At 34.9% G+C, this 18,120-nt stretch overlaps 1 protein-coding gene across 5 annotated transcripts in view; it reads left to right on the top strand.

Annotated features, from left to right (window-relative positions):
• Nucleotides 1-18,120, top strand: part of NOVA1 (NOVA alternative splicing regulator 1) — a 144,073-nt gene that overhangs the window by 97,943 nt on the left and 28,010 nt on the right. For all 5 annotated transcript variants that reach the window (XM_068684379.1, XM_068684377.1, XM_068684381.1 and 2 more), the window contains one exon: nt 12,562-12,728. In XM_068684379.1, the coding sequence (XP_068540480.1) occupies nt 12,562-12,728 (167 nt within the window). The remainder of the gene's footprint in view (nt 1-12,561; nt 12,729-18,120) is intronic.

Here is an 18,120-nt window from a genome sequence, read left to right as displayed (position 1 = left end):
GCTGTTCCTTGTGGAGAATTCATACAGCAAAATAGTACAGCGTAAGTACCATTCTCAAAATTCATTTTCTGATTTATAGGTCTGCTGCCTTTTTATAGAAAAAAGTACAGGCAAACATAGAAGAGAATTTTATGTGCGTTCTTATTGGTAGAGAGTCTGCATTTTAGAGGTCAGCATTTCTTTTCTCCTTGCCTATTCAGGAGAAGTCTAGGGTTTCTCAGTGAAGTTTATCTTGCGTTACTACATGGCAGGGCCATAGGGGAGTATCTGAGAATCAGCAGCTTACACAGGTGCATCAGAAATTCCAACTCATGTGGAGGCTCCCAGCAAGAAGAGCAGTGGGAAAACTGCTGCCTTGGGGTCACCTGAGACTCAGGTTCCTTCTTCGCCACTGGTACCTGAGGAGTTACTATGCACAGGATTCTCAGCTTATGATTTAATTTAGGGGAAGATTTATTCTTTGGGCATTTATATAGTAATTTTGTTTCAGGTATCTTTATTTATATCATGTTATTTTACACAGGTTGTTTGTGCTTTTAGGCAGACACAACTTGAATTTGTGTAGTTATAATATTCTTGCAAAGTGAAGGTAAATGTTTCCCCAGTCTTCCAGGGAAGGTTTTCTAACCACAATGTTGGTGTATGATCATATTTGATCATCCTCACCTTTTATTATTTTTTATTATCAGTCACTTATTAACCTGACAGTCTCCATCAGAAACAGTACCTTGTATGGTTTCATGTTAGAAATAATTCTTATTTTTAGCTGATCAAGATCTCTCCAGTTTGATATACTGGAAGATCAGTAAGTGTCAGCTATGTAAATAATAAGCACATTTAAGTATGTTAAAAGATTTCTGTTAGGCTATGTAGAAAATCCTAAATCAGAACCTGCCAGAAAAATCTGCCTTTCAGTTTCAAAAAAGGAAGTTAGAGGATTTCCATTTGAAAGAGTGAAATAAGAGAAAAAAACAAAAACACAAAACTCAGTCCTAAAATAATTTTAGGATTTGGATGTAATGCAAGAAAATGTATGATTTTAAGGCTATCTAGAATCTGATGTTTTATTTATCTGCTTATGCTTATCTGCTTCATTCAGAACAGAAATGTGGAGAATGATGAAACCTACTTAGAGTATATTCAGTCCAGGTTCTTATTTTGCAATCAGATTTATGTTGGAGACATTACCTATGGAGTTCAGTGACTTCAATGGCAGTATCCGTAGATTTAAGGATCTGATAATGACGTTGTGGCTGTTAATGTTTTGACTGCATGTGTTCCAGATGAATTCTGACACCATTCTGATTTTAAATGGGATTGCTTTGGCCTTCTGTTCAAAATTGTAGAAACAACATCTTGTCTTCAGCCCTGCTCTTGATCAGAGAAGTAGCATGAGCTAGTTGTCTAGATTCCCTCAAATCTACTAATCTAGTGCTGAACTGTGAGAGTATTTCTAAATAATGAATTGTGGCATTATTCATTTGAAAATAAGAGTTGAGAATACTTGTAACATGATCGACCCCCCACAAAAAAGGTTCCTGTGTAGACATGGCTGTGGTACTAAAAGAAGACCTTTTGTTCACTTAAAACTATAATATTTCTGAGAGTGAAGGGGTATGGAAGAAGGTAAAGATTACAACCCTCTTCAACATTTTTCTTTTTTTTCTGTGTAGTTTTTATAACAGAATATGTGCCCCCCTCCTCCCCCCCAAAAAAAAAAATAAAAAAAAATCAGCAAGATATTTAGCTCATCAGTACTAAGTTTGCCAAGGCCATAATATCTACCTAAACTACTGAAAAAGTAATTTTGTACAAGAATGAAAATAGTTCAGCAAATATATTTAAAGCAGGAATTTGTCTGCTGAGGATAAAATAATTTCTTTATAAAATACTTACGCTTACTTAACGTTTTATACTCCTTTTTATTGTGGATTTTTATATGACAAAATGTTTGTGAATTTATATAAATCAGCTGGTGGGTGGAAATCATTCTGGTATCTGCTTTTGGAGGGAAACCTTTCTTTTTTCCCACTTACGCTTTAGTTTACCTCTTACTGCACCATTTTTACATGCTGCCTTAATCCTACACCCAAAGGCTAATTTTAAAGGTGGTACATTTATACATTTATGGTAATTATTATAGTTTTGGTATTTAAAATAGTTCAATGTTTATGTTTTAGCTGTCTCTGGAAAACAATACTGTTAGATGTGTATGCAGTGGGTCTTTGAGGAGCCTAGTGTCTAGTCTAAGCTAATAATCAAATCTCCATGTATAGTTAAGGGGAGAGCTGTGCATCATTGATTCCATCCTAAAATGGATTGGATATATTATTCATGGAGGTCCCTGCCAAACAGCTATCTTGGATTTTGTGTAATTTTAGAAAGTTAAATTTAGGGGAACATAACATTCATAGGGGAAAAAAAAAAAAAAAAGACATGCTAAAACAGGCTTACAATCTGGAAGCCAGGAAAGAAAACAAAAATAATTGTAGTGTACTGTAATGCTTGGGCAGTAGTTACAAACAGCTCCTACCTATTAATCCATATAAACTCTGGATTAGAAGTCCATTACTGGGGAGCAATGAATTTAATTTAATATGCAACAGCGAAGTTGTGTGTCTGTGTTCTCACACATTTGAATATGCATGTTGATATGTGTATTTTAATGACCTCATCAAAATGGGAGTTCATCCTGCTTTTCAAGCAGCATTCTTCCTACTCTGAAAACATAAATCTGTGTGCATTGCTGTCTCATATTTCTGGATTGAGATGTAGAGTAATCCATACAATACAGTTGCTATGTACTGTATGTCAACATTTTATCCTTACATGGAATGACCTTTTTTCTGTGGAGTTAATCTTCAACACTATAGATAAAGTCAGTTTCCTGGAGGATCATGAATTAAAAAGGATTCAACAATAAGTATACTATTAAAAAATTGTTTCCATGTTCACTTCAATTTTTCCTTTCAAAAATATTTAAAACATACCTGTAACTACCAATATTTTATAGTGTACAAGTATGAGAAATTTCTTTGTTAAATAGAATCTCTAATCTAAATTTACAGTATAGTTTATTTACTTGAAATGTGGTATTTACTTCTTCCAAACAGATATGCAGTAATGAATATATTTGGTGATTGTATTTCTTGAGCAACTGACCGTATCTAGAAATATTTTCCAAAGCTTTTCACAGGCTTTTAAACTATGAAACCTGATAAATATTTTTGAGGAGAAAAACTCCCTTAGTGATTTGAACTGTTATCACTCTGTAAGATGCATCAATTCCTACAATTTCTTAAAGTATATTTTACTGTTTAAATTGGTGTTTTTTCCTTCTTTTAGTAATTGTATGTGTAGGAGTCACTATTAACAAAGGTTCATATTACTATAGCGTAGTGTAAAAGCTGTAATTGCCAACCTAACATTGCTTTGCATGAAAAATATTCTTAAGTGCTTTTGTTGATGACAGTTCATTTAACCTGTTTACCTTAACAATTTGGGTAGTAGAAGGAAAAATTCATAGGAGGTTGTTTCCCCAGATACTTTTGGTGAAGTTTTTATTTGACAAAAAATTTCAGCTAAATCTAAAAAAAATTAAAAATTATATCCTTTATCTCTCTGTAACTGCTTTTACTATTACATATTTTGACCAAAACAATACAAGATATTTAATTTGGGTTGAAAATTTTGTGATGGAGTCAAGTGGGGTTTGATTTTGTTTGAACAGTAGAGCTTTTATTTTCTAGAAACGTGCTTGCTTCCCAAAGTATAATTAGGCTGTGCACCCTCTCACTGCTTTCTCTCTGTTAGATGAAAAACAATCAATCCTTCATAATACTGTAGAAAGGCCACAGACTTTTTTTTTTCCTGTTTTGAGTGAATTTCATAAGCTTTTGCAAATGGAAACTACAGTTGTTTCATGAATAAATCTTAGACAAAAGGAGTTATAATCCCTTGTTTCCTGTCTTATACATAACAGTATAGTATTAGTAATTCCTCATCTCCCTTTATATGTTTTTTTTTTTTTTAAATTAACATTAAATCCTTAGCTGATATACAACAAAACAGATTTTATTCAAGGGATTGTTTGTATCAAGATGACTCATTATCTGCTCTAAACCTTTATTAATTGTGAGTTTTTTCTTTAAAAAAGAAAAAAATCTTTTTAATTTCCTCATTTTCTTTCTCACAAAGAAATAATACATTTCTTTGGATTTATAACTATGTTAAACCTGGATTCATGTAATTCACATGTGACCTGAGTGCAATGGACTATAAGCTTAAAGTTTCCATATAACTCTGTAAACTCATATACTTCATAGCATTTTTCAATTTGATTCCTTTCAATATCTGGATTGTACTTCAGAGGTCACATATTCAGTAACAATAATACCCACCTGTATACTATTTATTTTAAAATGTATGTGCACATATGTGTGTGCACCTAAATTTATGAATAGGTGTAGGTATATATGCAAGTTGAAAAACTGCAGTTATCTTCCAGTCTACTTCCAGAAGAAGCCAAACTGAAGTTACGGAGTCTGTGAATATTTACTGACACATCTGTATGTATCTGATGTATTTTGAACTTACATCAGTGTATTTAAGAGTCTTTTTTCTTGTTTTAATGTTGTAATTGATTAAAACTTCGTAGTTTTATTTTGACAAGCTGTTATTTTGACATATGTACTGCATATGTGGTACATCAGACTGAAGCACTTGTAGCCAAGTTTAGTGTTCTGGCTTGATTTCTTGTGGTGTTGAAGTTCCAAGTCATACTGGGGCATCCTCTCATACCCCACTACAGGAGTGGGGCACAGTGGGGTCACACACTGCAGTACTCCATTTTGCTGTTCACAGATACAGGTGAGGACCTGGGATGGTAGTCAGATTGGTATTTACAGTTGAGTGATAGCCTTCTCTGAGATTAATTAGCTAACCATTTTGGCCACTTTTGGGTGTGCCACACCTAAAAGACAATATGTGATCAATATGGGCACAGCAGTCTGTTTCTGCTAAAGCCAATAAAGCTTCCTCTGAACTAGGACACCTGATAAGAAAATATTAGAGGACTGATGTTAGAGTTATTTTTGTAGATTTCAGTATATCACCTGCATAGATTGTATGTGTTTGGTAATCATCACATCTGTTAATATGTTTCAAGAAATAGGCCACTTACGCATAATTTAACTTTTTCCTTTTATTAGATGCTTGACTCACATAAAGTATAATGTAACTGCAGAAAACAATAATAGTTAGAATTTCAGGGGGTGTAATTGCAGGTGAAACATTAAAGGGAACAGTTCCTTTCTTAAAGAAGAATGGAGCATTAGTTAAGCTGAATGTATCTAGTTAATCTGTACTTGAAAATTCAAGTTAAGGATGCCCTTGATTTATGAGAGATACATCGGGAGGATTCTTAGAGAGGGCCATGTTTATTTCTTTTTGAATTCTTAGATTTCCTTCAACTAGATTGTTCTCTTTGCTTTTGCTATTTTAATTACTTGGTCAGGAAAATTTAAGTTTTACTCCCTATTTTTGTATGTGTTCTGTGTAAACAGTTCCAAAACTATTTCATCTAGAGGAAAACAATTGCAGAATATGAATGTTCTAGCATTGCTACCGGCTCTTGTTTCCTCTTCCAGTTTGGGAAGTCTATCAGGGAAGTAAGGTTTGTGCTGAGAGAAATGTCTTTGTAATAATGATGGGAACACGCTCTGAATTAAGACTAATTAATTCTGTCTTAAGAAATGAGGGTACAAGGGAAGCAGAGAGACAAGGATCAAAGTAGGAAATTTCTTTGTTGAGTTTCCTATGACATTTTGCACAGAAGTGGGATGTTCTTACGTGTTGCATTTAAGGATGTATACATTTATCAAGTATATAACATTTTTTTCTACATCTGTTTAAGGTATGAAATACTAGTAATGCATTTGAATAAAACACATTATTTTTATTGTCTGGTTTTCATTTGCTGAGGTTTTATGCAATTGCAAAGAGGAAATGTTAGATGCAGGGAACAGTTTATCTGATTTTCATGTTAAGATCATTACTGGCAATTTAGTAAAGACTGGTTATTTTGCATTGCTAGGGTATGGTGTCAGAGCACAATTGTATTTTACCAGGAGCTTTAGAAAGATCATTTTCAGGCTGAAACACTTGCTGGCTATGTTAGAACCCCACTGTAGAGGCCCTTTGATCATCAGTCAGAAAAATACACATATAAGATGCTAGGGTTAGCAGACTGCTGTACTGTGATTTATCAAATAAAAAGCTTAATGCAAATCAGCTGATCAGAGATTGTAGCTTAGCCTTTCAGTTACTTAAAGGCTTAGCTCTGTCCCCTCTGTCAGGTTTTCCCTTTCAGTGACAAAGAAATTGGCATGGTACGCTGGAAAAATATAAGGAGATTTAATTAGGAGAGTCATTGGAGTTACCCTGCACTGATAATGTGTTGTGCCTGTTTAGGTTTTCAAATGCTTTTTAAGACTGATATCAAAGCCCAATAAAAATCTTATAGTCATAGAAATGCCAAACATTCCTTTCTGAAAGGTATAGTGTGTTTCCCAAAATATTTCAACTAAGGTTTGTAAAATACAGAAGCACATTTAACTTTTAGTGAGTGTTTCTGTGAATATGGTGGAACATTTACTTACTGAATCAGAGCCTTGAAAGAAACACTTAAAGCTTAATGGTACCATATATAGATAGATGTATTCCTGTGAAGAATGGAAATAAAAGCATTGAGAGCATTATGTTGCTGTGTCCTTCATCCTACTGCATATCTTGTGTTTATTTTAATGGTTGTTTTAAAAGCTGTATCAGTTGTCTAATAAGTAATAACCTTCTCCTATTAAAAGCTTGTGTGTGGGTTTGAAATTTCAGAACTGGATTTAAAATGTGCTTTATAAATTGGTGGGATGTACTTGTCAAAGGATGTTTGTCAGAATTAAACTTTTAGGGATGGAAGGAAAAATAAACAATGAAAATAGAGTTAGTGAAAGAAGTTTTAACTTTTAGGCCTGCCCAACTTACTAGATATCAAATCAGGATTCTGTTTGCTTACATTTAAATAGGTTTACTTACATTTAAATAGGTTGATGGCTGCTAATGCTTACATATTTCTCTCCCTGCATTGAAATGTATTTTAAGTCTATTTTCATGTTCAACAGCTAGGGCCTATAAATTGTCTCCTAAAAGCAAGCAAGCACAAGCCTGATTCAGATTCTTTTTTTTTTTTTTTTTTTTGCATTAGTTTCATGAATCTATTTTTTGGTGAGCAGTATTAACAGGTAGGCTTTCTTGTACACTTAGACTCTACCCCTTTTATTTTATAATAACATGTTAAAACATACCTTTGCAAAATTAAGTTTAATTGTGATGTAAGAGGAATTCTGCTCTCATAAAAGTAGAGCAAATATTGAGTAATTACTTGTGTTCCTTAAAAACAAACACAAAATTATGGTAACAACTTCATTAATAGCATATATGTAGATACTGTTTTTTCCTATTTTACAGTCACATACAAACTGGAGTTTAGTACTAATGAATAGACATAAAAAATATATATATATATTTATATATATATATATATATATATATATATAACATATATATATAAAATACAAGGATGATGACCACCTAATCCGCATTTATTAATTTTCTGTGGCAAAGATATTTTCTTGTATATATTTTGTTTCTTCATATGTAAAAGAAAATGCACCATACATGACACCAACTCTGATCTGATGTCTAAATAATTAAAAAATAATTTTATTTTGACAACATTTGCACCAAAAAAAAAAAAAGTAAAGACTGACTATTTAGTAGGTTAGCTTTCTCTAAAGCAGCTTTTTAAAAAATTAGATTTGTATTTTTAATACATATTTTGAAAATTATATGACAAGAATTATGCATATAGTTGGCTCACCTTTTTTCACAGAAATCCGCAAAAATGCTTAGGAATGTTAAATGACTGAAAATAAATAATCTGACAATTTACTTTAGACAGTAATGGAGCCTAAAAGCTTTTCTAAATGACAGAAATCTTACCAACTTTAGTGATTCATAGACTTATTTTTTTGTACAGGTTGGTCATATAGCTGGCAGTTTTCCTTTTGCTTGACTCTTGTAAATTATTGTACACTGTTAGGTGAGTGAAAAGCCATTAGAGTTGTGTGAGGGAATATGACAACATCACTTCAAAAGATTAAAGCAATTGACAACTGTACGTGTACACAATTTCTCCAGACTCCTTTTCTTTTTAACTTTTTTTGTTGTTTGTTTCAGTCGAAATCATGTGGTTTAACCCTCAAAGAAAATGGGCTGCTATGGTGAGACATTTTAACTAATTGGATCTTACCTAATGTGGACTGGGCTTTTGCACGATTCTATTTCTTCATGGAGCAGTGATTTCCACTTACTGCATCCTGGTTTATACATGCTAAAACTGTGTTTGGTCTGTAGTATGACTTATACTACAGACTGTAGTGTACTGTATGTGTATGTATGTGCTGTATGTGTACTATACAGCATGCTCTAAAAGAGCACCGACAGTAGCATGCTGTTTAGTCACAGGGCCAAGTCCAATGAAATTCTTGTTTAGTACTGTCTGTTTTCCTTTCATATGTTTTGACAGCAGTCATCCCTGTTAAGTGCTTTCCATATCAGACTCCAGCAGCTTGGATGTAACCTGATCTGTGTTTTGTTTCAGTGTGTCGTCTGCTGACCTAGAGAACACTTGCATTAGCTACATTGATCAATCCACATCACATCTCATTATTTAGGAGACAATTAATACTGCAGCATAAAGACTCCCCAGAGCATTTTCTTAGAACTGGATTGCTTTACACAGAAACCACAGGAGTTTGCAAACGGAGGAGGGAGCCAAGTAGGGAGGGGGGGAAAAAAAAAAGCAAAAGCATCAAGAAAGCTACATCTAGGAACCAAGTTGCATTTAATGTGGTGACTTCCACTTAGGCCATTCAAACTCCCTTTTTAAAGGGGTGTCGTGGGAGGGGAAAAAAAGGTTGTATTTTGAAGCTGATTTCTGAAAAGCCATTGTAACTGGTCGCATAAATGTTTTTAAAATCTTGCTATTGACAAATATACATTTGATTGTGACCCAAGTATAGCATGCTGTTCAGAATATAATCAATTTAACTTTAGATTTAATCTCAAGGATTATTAACCTTGCAGCTTTTGAAATACTGATTGACATGGTTTAATCCTAATTATTTTTAAATAACTTTTTAATAGAGAAAATACTGTTTGTTTATCGTTATGTCAGCTTGGCTCTTGAGCTACTTTCAGGAAGTTGGATTTCAATGTTGCCTGATATTGTTTGTTTAAAAAACATCTGTGCAAGGTGTTGAATGTGTATGAACACAGTTACTGAGCAGGCAGAGCTCTTTATGTGCTGCTTCACCTTTAGGAAATGCAATATTTTATCTCTAGAGACTACCCATGTTAACAGATAAGAAGCATTTACTAATGAAAACAATTTGTTCTTGCAGGTGACTAAGGCTGCTGTACTATTCTCCTTTACAGACTTTGTTGCTGTTTTGTAAAGAGCATATCTTTGAATGTATTGATAACAATAGATATTAAAGACATAAGATTCATAGGAAGGGAATTTTAAGGAGGAGGTTATTTCCCTGATACATTTCTCCTGTCCATGTTACTGTCTGTGACTCTGCAGATAATTATAATGAAGCCCAATGACTTGCAGTGAACTTCAGAAATCCTTGCAAACCTATTAATATTTGCCACATCATTATGTTGTAATTTTCATTTGTTTAGATAGGGTGAATGAATTTTTCATGTGAAAAGATTAATGTGAGATTGTGTCAATAACTTTTACTAGGAATATGACAGAAATAAGACTAGTATTCTTTATGGTAAGTCCGTGACTCAAATTTATCATTTTGGTTTTCTCCCTCTTACCTTGAAGCAAACTGTGCACAGCATTGATTAGGGATTTACATTTGGCATATCTTTGCATACTATTATTATTAAATTTACAGGAATACACTAATGTCATGAGAGTTCACATTATAGTTTTTTTCTGTTAATATTCTACTTTTATTTCAAGGTACAAACATGATGATGAAAAACATTAATTTGAATATGTTGGAAATGCATGCAGCACATTTAATTTCAAAGCAATTTTACCTGGATATCCAGATTGTCTTGTTTTGGTATGTCTGCAGGGCAAAAGTCAAAACTACAGTGCCTCCTCCTAAGTTTCATTTTTCCATAAGCACCTGTTAGACCATGTTTTTCAAGTCAAAACTCATTCTGTCAAACCTATTCAAGTGGTTTGATATATAGAATACAGAATGTGGATCGTTTCAGTGCAGTGCTATACATATATCCTTATCAGTGTTTAAAAAAATAATAATAAAAAAAAAGATTTGAAACCTTTTTGCTATTCAGTGAAGCCATACAAAATAATCTAAAACCATCTTAATCAGAAAAAATAAACAAAGGCTTTCTGAGTATTTCTGCAGGGGTAAAATTGGAGTTTTCCTTGGACATTCTGTAGATCTTTGTAACAATAATACCAAAGAAATAAGGACTGGTTGTTTTTGCAACACAAACAGACCAATTTCAGTTTGGAAAAGGATTGTGTAGCAATGTAGGTTTTGTTTAAGCTTTTCTGGAGAATTATAACCTAAGCTACAATGACTATTAAACACTTGATAAGATACATGGGGTTGAAAATTCTGTGAGGTACTATGCAAAAGATGTGATAAACATAATATCTCAGACTGTCTTCCTCTAGGCTACAGGGTTAAGTGAGTGATTGTAAGAGTCAATGAAATTAAAGGTGAAAGTAAGTAATACTGACACAAGGAAAAAAGGAGCAATGGCCGATACAAGAAAAAGAAAGTGCCTCAGACTAGAGAGGAGAATTGCGCAGATAGAGAGGAGATTGGAGTTATAGAGCAGAATGTAATTGCCAGAACAGAAAACCACGTAACACTGAAATCACTGATTACACTTCACAGTGTTTGGGAATGAGGGATATTTTTAAGGACTTTTTTTCGCGAGTGCTATTTTTATAAATGAGTATGGAAGGGCAAGGGGGAAATGTGCAGTGTTCCCCTTTATTGCCACCAAAGTCCTAGTATTCATAGGATATCCAGAGTTGGAAGGGACCCACAAGGATGATCAAGTCAAACTCCTTGGTCTCCAAAGGACTACCCAAAAAATAACATCCTATGCCTGAGAGCATTGTCCAAACACTTCTTGAACTCCAGCAGGCTCTGTGCCATGACCACTTCCCTGGGGAGCCTGTTTTAGTGCCCCACCACCCTCTTGGTGAAGAATCTTTTCCTGATATCCTGCCTAATATCCTGATATCCTCCTGCCTGAAGCCCTTGTCACAGCTTCAAGCCATTTCCTTGTGTCCTATTGCTTGTCACTAGAGGGAAGAGATCGGTTCCTGCCCCTCCACTTCCTTCACGAGGTTTCCCCTCAGTCTTCTCTTCTCCAGTCTGAACAAACCATGCAACTTCAGCTGCTCCTTGTACATCTTGCCCTCCAGACTCTTCACTGTCTTCATAGCCCTCCTTTGGACACTCTAACAGTTTTATGTCTTAGACTGTGCACACAAAACTGCACACAGTACTTGAGGTGAAGCTGCACTAGCACAGAGCAAAGTTGGGAACACATGCATTCTTACACATAGAATAAATACTTATTTCACATATTAGATATATTTGCCAAGTGCATAATATCTTTCCATAACCTTATAAGATGGATGCTTAGAAGGTAATCTCGTAGATTCTAGATATCCTACATGAGTGGTGTTCAGCATTAGCTATATTAACAGAAGTTCTTGAAATGTAAGTTGTGGAGAATGAACTAGCTATTTAGTAGAGGCTTCCATGATTTCCATCTGCTAAATCAGATAAAATACAGCTCCAGGTATTTAGTAAATAGTTACTGCAAGGTTGTTTTATGATGGGAAAGTTATAAAAGACAAAGTGGTTACTCCAATATATGAATTCAGTTGGCCTTGAAAGGTCGTGCTATAATGATCTGTGGCTGTTTCAAGAAATGATCTAATAATGTCTACCCTAAATCAATGTGTTTGCAGTTCAGGTGATCATTACAAAAGTGTATTTCAAGTTCATCTATAATATAGGCTATTACGTTCATCCTTGTGTTCACTAGAAGTTCTAGGCAAAAGTCATTTAAAAGACGTATTCTGTAAAGACTTCTTAAATTTTCTTATATTTCCAACTGAACCTAGTATTTTCTTCTTTTATTTTTCTAAGTTGTTATGAATGCTCTTTTATCCAGGCTGAATTGGAATGTTACGTGTTTATGGGATCTACATAAATAGGAGTTATGTTTTCAGATCATCGTTGTGTTACCTTTTGGAAATCTCCTCCTTTGTTATTGTGTTTATAGATTTTTTTTCACTCTTTTCACTAGTTGTTTTTTCACTCTGCTTTTGAGTGTCATCTTTATGAAATAACGTATGTAGTTCATAAGATCAGATGAATCCATTCTATTCAGGTCATTTTTTATTTTTATTTTTTGCAGGTACTACAGAGCGGGTGTGTCTGATCCAGGGAACAGTCGAAGCACTAAACGCAGTTCATGGCTTCATTGCAGAGAAGATTCGAGAAATGCCTCAAAATGTGGCCAAGACAGAGCCTGTCAGCATCCTACAGCCTCAGACCACTGTTAATCCAGACCGCATCAAACAAGTGAGTTTTTGGTTGGGAATAGAGTCACATCAGCTCCTTAAAAATAGCTTCCTTTATACAAATTTTATAAAACTTTAAAGCTGCAAGGGGTCAACATAACACATTATTTCAGAAAATGTTGTTTTACCCTTTAGTAATTTACTGGTCCTTATTTTTCCTTATTTTTGTTCCATGTTTCTCAGCAGTTCTTTTAGTGTCTTACAAATTACGGTGCCATGTGCTAATGTGTTTCTTTCATAAACTCTTTTTCTTCGCTGTGTAAGGTAGTAATCCACACCTAGGTTTTAGCCGAAAAGGATCGCTGAAGTTCTAACTTAAAAATATGAACTTCTTTGTAAATCTTTAGAGTTACTCAAACTCTAGAGTTACTCATGGAATTAACTGAATGTTTTCTACTTTTATGTATCTAAAATAAAACAAAAAATGTCAATTGTATTTTAGACCCTCTGATAGATACTTTAAAATCTTACGTGTAAGAACTTTGAAAATATAAATATAATTTATTTGCAGTGTTTGCTATTAGTCATTTGCTGTTATTTTTGGCATCTTTTTGCCTGATTTACATTGACTTCTTTTAATATCTATAGGACATGCGAAATATATTTTCAAGGTATCATTGGTCTAGTGTTTTCTCTACTTCATTACAATTTCCAGAACAATTTTAATTAAAAAAAATAGTTTCCTGTAAGGAGAATGTGAAATATATTGTATAGAATTTTAAATAAATGATTTTCCAGTTTATTAAGTAAGAAAAAGATTAAGAAAGAAATGAGTGAACATTAGTAAAATTTTGTCTCGTCTATTGATCCTATATAGGATCCTATATTTTTCATCTGTCCTGTAAAGGACATTATCATATATAAGATAAATTTGTTTGGTTCTTCAACAGTAGCAATATTCAGTGTCCTATAAAGTAATTTGATAACTGTATGCAATTACTTTTACTTTGTATGTAGTGCCATACACAGAATGTTTATGTGAAGATGTGATTAAACAGGACGAGTTTGAAATGAACACTCTGCTCTAGAAGGATGAAACTGTGCTTAAGCCATTGCATATGATTTTTATCAAGTACTATTATTTTTTCTGTATATGCTATAGTTTTGCATGAAAATAAAACAAAAAGCCTCTAAGTAATTTACAAGAAAATACAAAAAAGTAAACCCTTGATTTTATAGGACTAGTTTCTCAGTTATTAGACGTGAAAATGATCGTTCCTGAGTGAGGACAGAGAGAAAAAAAAAGCTGAAGACAAGATCTGTGTTTTAAATGTCTTTCCTGCTCATAAAATTTTAGATTTTATGCCAACACTTCTTAATCTAACAGGAAATAAATGGTCTGTGTTACAATGGAAAGTGTTTTTCCCCTTTGCAATGAAATGAAACTAGTTTCAAGTCACTAAGATCCTGAGAAACCAGATTACAAAGATGCTTAGTTATATGCCCTAATACTGCCTGTCTTGTTTCTCAGTTGATATAGCTTTTCCACATGGGAACTGAGGAGGAAATACTACAGAAAACTTATTTGCAAAGTTGTTGGTGTGGTGTGGGTTTTCTTGGTGTTTTGTTTTGTTTGTTTTTTTTTTGCTTTTGTTTGCTCTTCTCATTTTTACTGGTGGTTATTTATTATTATTATTATTATTATTATTTTAAATTTAATTTCACACTTGGAATGGTAAATTAAATGCTTGAGTGATGGATCAGTGATTAGAGCTGATACTAGTGAAGTCAGTGAAGTTAAGACACAGGCTAAGTGCAGTGCATTCCTTATAAAACTCTGATTTCACTCCACATTTTATAGTTTAAACATATTACCTGTACCCAGACGTGCATAATGCTGTGGCTGCAGATATTTGGAGACATGCATGTGTATATGCTGAGCAGTTTTAACTACAATGAATTGTTTAATTTCTATTATAATGAAGTGGCATCTATTTGTGATATTTTCCTGACGTATAAGTATTGAGTCTATAAGACTAAATTCCATTATTTTCAGCACGATGTGAAATTGTTAGCTTAGCTCTTAGATAGAGTGAATGCCCTGTGTCTTAATGAAAGATAAACTACCTCTAAGAAATTAAAAGGATAATATTTTGTAATGGGTAATCATGATCTGGTTATTGTTATTTTTTTCTGGTGTTGTTATTTTTTCATAGCAGACAGGTCATGACTTTATGTTACCTTGATAATTCTAATAATACAAGCCATTATGGACTTGTGGAAAACAAGCCTTATGAATTACGATTTCTTCCTTTACCAACCTTTTATATAATTTTTGCTGTCTTAGCATAGTACTCCAAACCTTTGTCACTCCAAATGTTTTTTAAGTAATCTTTAGCATTAGAGGTTGAGAGTAGATCTGAAATAATCATTTTTGCCTTCATTAGGAATCCTGGATAGATTTCTGTCGATTTTCTAGCTATCTCTACCAAAAAAATGAAGGCAGTTGTCTCCCCATGAATGAAGGTGCCTTTAGTTGAGGCATTGCAATGCCACCCAAGTCTATGAGCATGCAGCTCTCATTTCTGTTTGTTGTGGGCTTCTCTACTGATACTTCCCTCAGGAAGCAGGCTAAGAAAAGACATATCTGGCTGCAGTTTCAATTAAGAAAGTCAGTAGGTAAGCTGTTTGCTGATTCGCTCAATTTTCAGAACTTTGTCTTCAGATATATAATGAGGTTGAATCTGGCCTACCTTTTATTTTTAATAATGAAGTCGATATCCGAACATTCCGGTCTGTCTATCTTTCAGCTTTGGAAGATTCACAAGTCTGTCTGGTACATTTTGAGCTTTCTCCAGAACATTTTTCCTGATCTCTTGATCCTGTAGACTTATAAGTAGGTACCAGGTAGGTCTGTCCTCCAGGCAGGTCTGATGAGTATTTAACTGATTACTGCTTGCATCTTTTACATAATATAGTCAATCTCTTCATAACTGCCAGCTATCTACTGTTTCTAGGTATCATTCGACAGCAACCAACTGTGCACTTTTACGTACACTCGAAGAAACTGCTGTGAGGATGTAACCTGCTTTTCCTGTTAGTTGTTGCACCAAGTTTTTCAGGCTGTATTATAACCTGGGGGAATAGAATATAGTTTCCATAAAGTGATCAGGAGGCTGGTATGTTTTAGCTTTATAAATAGCACACAGAACTTTAAAATTTGCATCTAAATGAATAGCAGCTACTGTGAACAGTGGAAAAAAGTGTATAATGTGGTCTTATCACATAACCTTCTTCAGAAAATATTGCAGCTTCTTCATATGCTGACTGAATTTTCCTTCCAGCTTTCTGGTTGTTCTGGTTGTTTCTGGTAGAAGGTATTTAGCAACATGCCCAGGGAGCAGATGGATATCTGCAGGTGGCCATTTCAGAAGCGAGCATTATATACAATGTTTGCTTTATATATGGATGTGTGATCTTACAGCGAACTCTGCTTTAAGCAGGGATTTCCACTAGTTGGCCTTCTGAGATCTCTTCCAACCAGAATCATTTTTCAGTTCTGTGAAATCCTTAGCTATCTCAGCATGAACAAAGATTTTGAAATTTCTTCCTTGAAAGTCTGGAATAAAAGTTTTTACATACAGAACTTCCAATAAATATTTTTTATTTCAGCTTTTTCCATAGAGGAGTAACTTCCTGTGAGTCTTCAAATTATGTTCTATTCATTAATCACAGTCCCAGAGCTTGTATTAAAAATGTGCAAAACTATTTTCTTGTGGTGAAATGAACTACTTTTACTTCAGAAATGCTGATCAACAAGAAAACTTTTAGAATCATAGAATGGTTCTGTTGGAAGGACCCTTAACAACCACCCAGTTCCAATGTCCCTGCCATGGGTAGGGACACCTCCCAACAGACCAGGTTGCTCAAAGCCCCATCCAGTCTGGCCTTGAACACTTCCAGGGATGGGGCATCCACAGCTTCTCTGGGCAGGCTATTCCAGTGCTTCACTACCCTCATGGTGAAAAATTTCTTCCTTCTATCTAATTTAAATCTGTCCTCTTTTAGTTTAAATCTATTACTCCTTGCCCTATTCCTACACTACCTGAGAAAAAGACCCTCCCCAGCGTTCCTGTAGGCCCCCTTTAGGTACTGGAAGGCTGCTTTCCCTGGAGTCTTCTCTTTTTCAGGCTGAGCAATCCCAATTTTCTCAGCCTGTCTTCATAAGAGAGCTGCTTCAGCCCATTGATCATTCTCATGGTCTTCCTCTGGATTTACTCTAAGTCCATGTCCTTCTTGTGCTGGGGACCCCAGAGCTAAACGCACTACTTTAGGTGAGGTCTCACAAGAGCAGATTATAGGGAAAATATCACCTCCCTTAACCTGCTGGCCATGCTTCTTCTGATGCAGCTCAGGATACAGTTGGCTTTCTGGGCTGCGAGTACACATTGCTGGCTCATATTGAGCTTCTTCATCAACCAGCACCCCCCAAGCCCTTCTCCTCAGGGCTGCTCTCAATCCATTCCCTGCCCTGCCTGTATTTGTGCTTGGGATTGTGCCGACCCAGGTGCAGAACCTTGCACTTGGCCATGTTGAACTTCATGATGTTTGCACAGGGCCATCTCTCTAGCCTGTCCACATCCCTCTGGATGGCATACATCCAGCATGTTGACAGCACCACACAGCTTGGTGTCATTGGCAAACCTGCTTGGGGTGCACTCAATCCCACTGTCCATGTTGCTGACAAAGATGTTAAACAGCACCAGTCCTAATAATGATTCCTGAGAAATGCCACTTATCACCGATCTCCACTTAGACATTGAGCTGTTGGCCTTTGAGTGTAACCATCCAGCCAGTTCCTTATCCACCGAGTGGTCCATCTGTCTAATCCATGTCTCTCCAATTTAGAGACAAGGAGATCATGTGGGAACAGTATAAAATGCTTTGCACAAGTCTAGGTGGATGAAGTCAGTTGCTCCCCACCCCCAACTGCCAGTGCTGTAGCTCTGTTGTAGAAGGCCACCAGACTTGTCAGGCATGATCTGCCCTTAGTGAAGCTATGTTGGCTGTCATCAATCACAACCTTATATTGGAACACTCATCCAATTTAAATAAGAGGTTTGACTTTTAAGCGTTTAATCAGAATCTGACTTTAAGAATACAGATCAGAAACTACTGACTTAAATAGAGGATTTTTATTTTAAATATGGGATATGAGTTATTTAGACTAGAGGCTTGGAAAATGTCTCTAGTCCTTCTTAGGAGGATTCTTAAAATGCATCTCCCTCCTAGAAAATTCTTTTTTTGTAACACTCACTTAAGGCAAAGATCTGTAACTTAGAGCAGCCTTACTAACCTGCAGAATAAGAAGAAGTATCTCCTCATTTTTTCATTTGAGGAAGATGATGAATATAAGCTGTTTTGTAGATCCCATCTAGTCAATAATTTCTCAT

Source organism: Anas acuta, chromosome 5 (genome assembly GCF_963932015.1).
Source record: "Anas acuta chromosome 5, bAnaAcu1.1, whole genome shotgun sequence".
Taxonomy (NCBI): Eukaryota; Metazoa; Chordata; class Aves; order Anseriformes; family Anatidae; genus Anas; species Anas acuta.
Note: the sequence above shows the minus strand (reverse complement) of the source record. Positions and strands in the feature narration are given on the sequence as shown.